Source organism: Pundamilia nyererei, unplaced genomic scaffold, assembly GCF_000239375.1.
Source record: "Pundamilia nyererei isolate P.nyererei 1_Seehausen unplaced genomic scaffold, PunNye1.0 scaffold00022, whole genome shotgun sequence".
Taxonomy (NCBI): Eukaryota; Metazoa; Chordata; class Actinopteri; order Cichliformes; family Cichlidae; genus Pundamilia; species Pundamilia nyererei.
Window position 1 is genome coordinate 4,815,278 of NW_005187423.1, and position 8,224 is coordinate 4,823,501.

Below are 8,224 nucleotides of genomic sequence, written 5' to 3' on the forward strand. Positions count from 1 at the left end.
ATTTATTGGAGAAAAAAAAAATAGATCAAAGGCACAGTTCACCCAGTCATACAGAAATATTGTTTCTCTGGCCTGTTTTAGTTTATTCGTGCAGATTGTTTGAGCATGAATTGTCCAGTTCAGGATGTCTGCCTTCTCTGAAATACTGAGCTGTATTATTCTGCAGGAGGTGGTCTGCATCTATGGATGGAAGGCTTGTGCTCATGAAAGTGTGACAGGATGTAATAATGTAATGAGCTGAGCTGTTGCCCATCTAGTCTTTTATTTTTCCTGGTTGGTGGATTTAGACAAGACAAAACAGTCCTGCCTGAAATGGCTTTTTTTTTTTTTTTAAATTTGGTTTGTTGCATTAAGAACTAAGGGCCCTCTAATTCAGTTATAGTCAGAAGCAACGTTTATAGCCAGTATCTCCAAGAGTGGGAAGTTAACATCAAAACCATTTCGATGGATAAGTAGCACTAGAGGTTGGACTGTCCTTTAAATGAAAAACAGAGCATTCATTATTAGAATTCTTTTAATAGTCATAATTTAAAACAGTGAAAAAGGAAGTAGTTCAGTACCGATGCACATTTGTCATTGTCAGTGTGTAACATGTCAGTCATGTGGTGGCAGATCATTAAGTTCCTCTAACTTAACTGTTATTGACGTATTTGATAAGAGTGAGCTGGAATTGACACATTTAACAAATAAACTGACATTTTGGTTGTGACGCACGCACGCACGCACACACCAACTTATAGACTTGTCCTAAAATACAAATAATTACAGTGGAAAAACAAAATGAGGCACGTTTCTCTTTTATATTAGAGGAAAAAAAGGATTTGGGATTCTCAGAGTTGAAAGTATTACTAAACTGCTTGCAAAACAAATGCTGGAGTGACATGAAACTGGATCAGGTGACTGGTTGCTGTACAAAAGCTTAGAGTTTTATCCAAAGGATCAGTTGAGTGTCTCTGTGCCAGGAAGCACTTCCAAACTGATCAGGATTCAGTGTCTAGAGGATCACCACGGCATGCATGGGTTTGGGCAGTCCCTGATGTATGACTCCAGCTTGCCTTCAGAGACCTGCATCAGTGTCGTGTATGTGGTCAACTGGAAAGAAAGTAAATCGAGGAGGAGAAAGTCGTTACAGCCGATCAAAGTACAGTAGTCTTTAATTTTATAAGTCCCGGCAATCATAAAATGCTCACCTTATTCAGCACTGGTTTGGTTGACAGCACATCATATATTGTCTTCACTGAGATGTTCTATTTAAATAAAACAAAAGAAATGATCAAAAGGTGATAAGAGACTCAGACCTAAAGCCAGGTTTCTGACAGAATTCTGTCAGTTCTGGACAGGAAGTGGGCGTCTTCAGTACTCACAGCCTGTGTGGTCTGATTCATGCACTTCATGCCCGGAGTCCTGCGGTCATCCAGGAAGAAAGGGTCCTTCCAGTGGTCGTAGTTTGTCTCCAGGACGTACCACCGGCCCAGCTTCAGATCAATCCTGAGGAACAAGTTGGTCAAACTTCAGTGTGTGACATGCAATAACAGCAAATAACTGGACTGTTTACCATCTGACCTCAGCTGCTAGTTAAGCAACAAATCATGAGAGCATGAGGAAAGCAGCATCACAGACTCATGATCCAGTACTTTTGCTGTGTGTTGGATTTTAGCGCCTTAAGCCGTGTACAAACAGGAAGCGATACGCTTGTCACGCATTGCTTTAAAGCTGCCAGCCCGTTGCTTGCAGATCAGGATCTGGGTACCTCAGTGACCCTCTAATGTATTTATCAGTTATATCGATCAATGGTATTATCAATTCTTACTGGTAGTCTCTTTAGTCGCTTGCCTGAAGGTTTACAAGTAACCAAAATAATCACTTTCTATGGTCTCTAGCTACCAAATCACCACAGATCTACACTGAGATTTTTGCAGGACCTCATGAGGGTGATTATCATCCCTTTATCCAAGAATACAAGGTTCTGTGTTGTTCAACACACATTTAATATTAAGTGGCCTTGATCTAGGCAGCAGTACTTACTCCAAGATATCAATGCTGAGCAGCCTAGACCTGGTGATGATGCAGCCCTGTCCTGTGCCGTTTCCTCCAAGGATGAAATAGGCTGGAGCGAGCAGCTTGGTCTGAGCCAGACGACTTTTAGCTTCCTCGTAGCTGAAGAGGGAAAAAATAAAAAATAAAAATATTGTTCGCAGAAACCGATTCACCAAAGAAACTACAATGCGCTTTAACTCAGTACTTATGTTGTAGTGAAACTTTCTTTCCAATGAAAGAATTTTATTTTCTAATCATTTTAATATGATTTCTTTCAATGATTTATAATCTGATATTCTTATTCTTTATTTTCCAAAAACTCAAAAAGGAGAGATCATCGCTAAAAAACAAACAAACTAATTTATTACTAACAGTGCCATCGAAATCCCTAAGACGTATCAAACAGTGGATGCACTGCGTACCAAATAACAGCAAAACTTAATCTTCTACTTAAATCTACTTTTGTCTTGTTATAGTCGGGCACTGCAGCGTTTCACTGCCTCCCACTTCTACACATTAACACGAAAAGGCACACTGTCACACTGTCTTGGTGCTCATTAGTGGCCAAAAAACTGCTTTAAGTATCAAAGAATACCTGGTTGCATTTTCTAGGACTGATCGAGTGAGAAAGCTCATCCACATCCCATCTCTTTGTCCCAAGATCCACTCCAGGATTCCTGCATGAGAGCAGATCAACACGTTGACAAACAACGACAAAACATTGATCTTGAACACGTGTAGAACCCCAAAAGCTCACCAATGTATCCTCCGTCGAGGCTGAAGCGCTCGTTCATAGTCAGGGTGAAGATGTTCTGCAAGAGAAACTTTCCTTTTAATCTTCTGTACTTCCACAACTACAAAGAGCATAGGCAACTCTGCTGCCTTAAATAATGTTTTATGCCGATTGAATCCTCAGATGTGCTACTAAATGACTCACAGGCTTGATGCCGGTGAGCATGCCAACATAACCGGCAAAGTTTGTCGACTTGAAGACTGTCTGGTTGTTTCTCTTGAAGTCGAGGTTGACCACGAGAGGCTTCAGCCTCTCGCTAATGATCCACGACTTGTTCTTCACGTCCCAGCTTTGAAGAAGAACACACTTTTAACCCGTCTGAGGCAAGACTTGGCTTAAAATTTGAAACCCGTGAAACTGATAAACTTACCCCATAAATAGACCAAAGTCTAAGTTTCTGCCATGAATGAGGTTACCTGAAAAAAGCCAAAGCCCAACAGTGTATCAGTTAATTATTAAAAAAAATAAAAATCACTTCACTGACTCCAAAAATCAGCCCACTTACCCTTTTCGTCTTCTGCAACAATCGACGTGCACACGGTGAACACCTCGTAGAAGATGTTAAACAAGACGACTTCACCTAAGAATGACGAAAACAGAGATTATTTGGATTTCCTTTTTCGCTTACTAGAGAGTTGACTACTTTACTTCAATTCATTTATTTACCAAGAGGAGCCCCTGAAGCAGCTGCGATTCCTCTGATTTCTTCATTGAACGGGCTTGGAAGTGTGTCCACCATTAAAGGCTGTGAAACATTGCAAAGGATTCAATCAGAAACACTTGAGATGAAGTTTAAAAAAAAAAAGAAAGAAAAGTATATATCAAGGAAGTGGGAGAAGAGAAGACAGCACTCACCAGTGCAATGTCGACCATCTCTATCAGCTTTCCGCTCGGCACTAAAGCGTCAGCCAGCTCTTTGATGGCTTCTATCATGTTGACCAGCTGAAGAGAATAAGATCACGATTTTAATGCGCTTTTTTTTCTGGGACTTGGAGCATTATTGCGAAGTGTTTTCCAATGACTCTTACATCTGTTTTTTTGTCAGTAATCACAGCCGACCATCTCTTGCTGGGCGGTAAGTCGAGGTCCACTGTGTACCAGCTCACGGCTCCTTTGAACCTGATTAGAAAGCAAAAGATTTAAAAACGACACTAGTCCCCTGCTTTTAGTGGTAAGCCTCCATTCACAGCATTATTGTTCATCGCAGCTAAGTGAGTTCTAATACATTACTGACTTGGTTAAGAAATAATAAAGTGAGTGCAAAACTAGTCGAAGATATGATGACATAAATGATAAATGGCTGGATAAAACTACTTCTTTCGGTTAGAAAGAAGTAGTTTTTTTGCCCCGTCTCCCTCCCCTCACTCCAAACCGGTAATGGAAGATGGCCTCCCCTCCCTGAGCCTGGTTCTGCCAAAGGTTTCTTCCTGTTAAAATGGAGTTTTTCCTTCCCACTTTCATTAAGTGCTTGCCTAAAGGTTGATTGGCGCTGCATAAATATTAGTGAATTGAATTGTCTTTTTAAATTCCTGGGTGGGGGAGTGCAGACATCTAAGGGGGTCCTCATCAAAACTTGTTAAGCCTGATTACCGAAGAATGGTGGCAAAGAATAAATCTTACACTTCCCTTATAGCCGAGAGATCTTTAAAACTCTGTGGATAAAGTTTAAAAGGTGAAGTATCCGATGCATATGTGTTGTCCTGATCCCTGCTATCTATATTCATTATTGGCAGTTTTAGCTTTAGTGTACAGTTAAGACACACACACAAAAAGGGAAGAAAGCTCGCCCAGAGCTCACTTAGGGCCAATGGCAGTAATAAAATTGCATAAAGAAATAATACAAAGTATTGTCAACGGATACATGTGCGGCTAACAAATTTACGAGGAGTAAGTGAAAGCAGCAGAGCTCATTACGAAGCAGGGCTGTTATCAAACACAGCAGTGACTCAGCTACCAGGCGAATCACGGAGTTTCTGTAACAACTCTAAAACATTAACATGACAGCTACACAATAATGTGACATACGTGGGGCCTTTCGGTGGATACATGTCCGTCCGACAGTCTTCTGTGTACTGCAAACACACGAAAGTAACAGCAGTAAATAAGCGGGAGAGAAGGTCACTGTCTCTTATGGTTCAAACATCACTGAAAACAATGCAGTCAGACAACAGTCGAGCTTTGATAACACAGCGTGTTAGTGTGGTTAGAGAAATCTTGCTTACCGGAGGCACAAACTGTGTCCATACGACACAGAACGAAGCCGCTAAAACGAGAAGCACACCGGGACCCATTTCAGAAGATCTCCCTCAAACCGCTTTCTAATGTCCAGCTCGGTTTGTTGTTTCGTTAAGTTTACTGCGGAAGTTCCTGCTGTTTATCCCATGACGGCGAACTGACTTTTGCACAGCCGAGGGGAAACAGGAAGAGCTCGAGAATGTATTAAACGCCCTTTCCATTAATAAATGCAGGGAAACACGCATCCCACACGTCTTCTGAGTGGATAAAACAGCACAATGAAAATGACTTTTGGTTGCCAAGCGAGAGACGTGAACAAAGCAATTACAGAATAATTAAAGTGTTATAAAACACCCCCCAGATGACAGGACAATGGTTGTTTCCATACGGAAGCGAAAAAGGACACCCGTGATGATTTGCATTTATCTTTCTCATGTGACAGCCAGTTATACACTAATATATATGTATATATTTAAAAAATCCCATTACTTTCCTGATTACTTATTTTCAAAAGTATTTAGTTACTTTATTACTTTGTTACTTTCTAAAAACATGATGCACAACCTGAAAACGTTATATAGCAATAGACCTTTCAGCCCAATTCTATTTTTTCCTGCATAATCCATTATATACAATTAAATCAAATGAAAAAGTTTTTTTAAAACTTGTTTTATTAGTTTGAATCTTTTAACTTTTTTGCATCAAGTAAAAATGAAATTATATGAAACATTCTTGACTTGAAGAAATGTTTTTAACATTTAAACCTATTTTCTCCATATTCCAGCATACAAAATAAAATATTTTTACATAGCAAAACATAAAGTCAAAGATTCAGGACCACTAAGTACTGTTGCTCTTAAGTCTATTTTCACCTGCAATAGTAATCCCTTACTTTTACAAATTACTTGGAAAAAGTAATCAGATTACAGTAACTGGTCATAAGTGGCTGTCACATGAGAAAAATAAATGCAAATCATCACGTGTCCTTTTTCACTTCCGTATAAAAACAACCCTTGACCACGTATATGTATGTATACATATGTGTATATATATATATATATCTAGCTATACATATATATATGGTCATGTCCTATTTATAAGAAAATTACCTTATGTGGCTTCTTCAACCTTTAGTTACTTCATTGCCAGTGTAAACAGGAATCGTTTGACAAGCCTGTATTTTTCCTTTGAGGCAGAGCTCTTGTGGTCAGTGTGCATTTTCTGTAAAGGTTGTGCAACAGTAGAGCTCTATACAAGCTAGTATTAGACAGCAGACCATCTACAGCTTTTAAACACAGTTTAAAAGATGTTTGATTGATAATCACTTTTGTCTCCATTGATTTTATCCTTCTATGGTTTGTTTTTTTATGTCTGTTATTTCGCTTTCTTTTCATTTTTGTAATGCTGACAGTTTTTTTTCTAAAGGTTCTTTATAATTCTGACTACAGGTAAGGACTATGGACAACAATTAGGTTGTGGCTAACTCAACAAGTGAGGATACATTTAAGAAAATATCTGTTCACCCCCCATGTCTAACTATGGGGGGTGAACTGAAATGAATACACATCCTAAAACAGTGAGATCACCAGCACTGCCCTGATACAAAAGAAGTATTTTGTAACTGATTGTATTCATTTTATAACTCATTCTAGACTAGGTTTCATTCACACAGATATTTTGCAGGTGAAAACATGTAATATCTATGCCCCCATAATCCTGTGCCCAGTGTGCCCATTTAGTAATGCATCAATAGGCCAAAAGGATAAATGCCTGCAGTGGAGGGTAAAACACATGCTGAGTTGTGTAAGTGAATTCACTACCTCTTTTGAGTTGCATTCATGTACCCTTGTTGCATAAAATCATTGCAAATACTGAAGCACACAGAGTACTGTCAAACTAAGTTATAGATTAACGAATTAGGTATTGCTGCCTTTCATTAAAGCTTAGTTAAACATCAGCCTGTAGTTAATTTCCCACTAAATAATCTTCATAGTTCACATATCAAATACCACTATACAGGCCATTTGATTCCTATCAAAGGTTGCAAAAGCATTCCACAAACATTAGACACAATTTTTCTCCAGAGCAAAGCAAAGCAAAGAATCTCACAAAGATGAACATGGCTGTAAAAAAGGACACAAAACAAAATAAAGTTTAAAAGTTTATTCAAAATACATAAAACACTCACAGTCATAATCCGATGTCATATGATCAAATCTATAAAATGCATTCATTTACAAAGGCATGACAGCAATCCACATTCTTCACTTGCAGTACCTGTCTGCTTTCATTTTGCTTCGCCTGCAATAAAAAAAAAAAAAAAGGACATCTTATATTCAGGGTTAGTCAGTGCAAATAATACGTGTATTAATTCCATGATTAGAATAACTTGAATTTAAAAACTGCTCTAAATGGTAAGTACAGAGAACTGATTTGTGTAAGACTTTATATACTATAAGAGTAGATAAAGATTATGCCAACACAACAGGATAAAACCTCCGAAAATTTCACTGTGTGAAAAAACTAAATCAGAAAAGAAACAAAAATATATATACCCTTCAGTTTTTTTTCTAAACCCTTGAATCCCACTTGAATTTTTCAACTGAGATTTTTTCCAAAGCAAATCTTCATTTAGAGATGTAAAACTGCTATCAGCTTTATCTTTGAAAGGGAAACAGAAGTGAAGTGCAGGAATAAAGTGGATTTTGAATGCACACATGCTGATCTTGAATGCCACCTTTTCATTGCTTTGTATTACACAGTGTGTGAACACACAGGCCTCTGCAGTACCTGAGTGCTTTATTTTTACACAAAACACTCCTCTGGCACTTTGAATTTAATAACTTCAGGTAGAAACACTCATTTGGGAAAGAAGATCCCTTAACAGAGAGCGCTCATTAAAAGAAGCGTAAGTGGCTGACAGTAAGGATATAATACACTTATTTTCACACCTGTCGAGCAAAGCTTCGTGAAATTTTCCATCCGTCCTGGCTTTCTTTAGGACAGTGGCGTCGCCCTCATTAACCCTGAGCCTTCGATCTTGAAAACTCTGAAACTTCTTCCTGTAACACACACACACACACACACACACACACACACACACACACACACACACACACACACACACACACAGAAATGTTCAATGACATCAAGGATTCA

The 8,224-nt window shown here is 38.7% G+C and overlaps 2 protein-coding genes across 2 annotated transcripts in view; both read right to left on the reverse strand.

The window, feature by feature from the left end:
• Positions 1-772: 772 nt before the first annotated feature.
• Positions 773-5,242, reverse strand: asah1b (N-acylsphingosine amidohydrolase (acid ceramidase) 1b). The gene is made up of 14 exons (XM_005727018.2): positions 5,053-5,242; positions 4,856-4,902; positions 3,859-3,949; positions 3,686-3,772; positions 3,497-3,575; positions 3,336-3,410; positions 3,201-3,246; positions 2,975-3,119; positions 2,795-2,849; positions 2,633-2,714; positions 2,026-2,157; positions 1,365-1,488; positions 1,191-1,247; positions 773-1,092 (listed from the first exon to the last, which is right to left on the reverse strand). Exons 1-14 carry the CDS (start codon positions 5,119-5,121, stop codon positions 1,003-1,005), a joined length of 1,179 nt encoding a protein of 392 aa, XP_005727075.1. The 5' UTR covers positions 5,122-5,242; the 3' UTR covers positions 773-1,002.
• A 1,971-nt stretch (positions 5,243-7,213) lies between these two features.
• frg1 (FSHD region gene 1) overlaps positions 7,214-8,224 on the reverse strand; it is a 6,469-nt gene continuing 5,458 nt past the window's right edge. Inside the window, exons 5-6 of the mRNA XM_005727019.2 lie at positions 8,017-8,127; positions 7,214-7,366 (exon numbers count right to left, since the gene is read on the reverse strand). Coding sequence (XP_005727076.1) covers positions 7,330-7,366; positions 8,017-8,127 — 148 coding nt within the window. The 3' untranslated portion in view covers positions 7,214-7,329. The remainder of the gene's footprint in view (positions 7,367-8,016; positions 8,128-8,224) is intronic.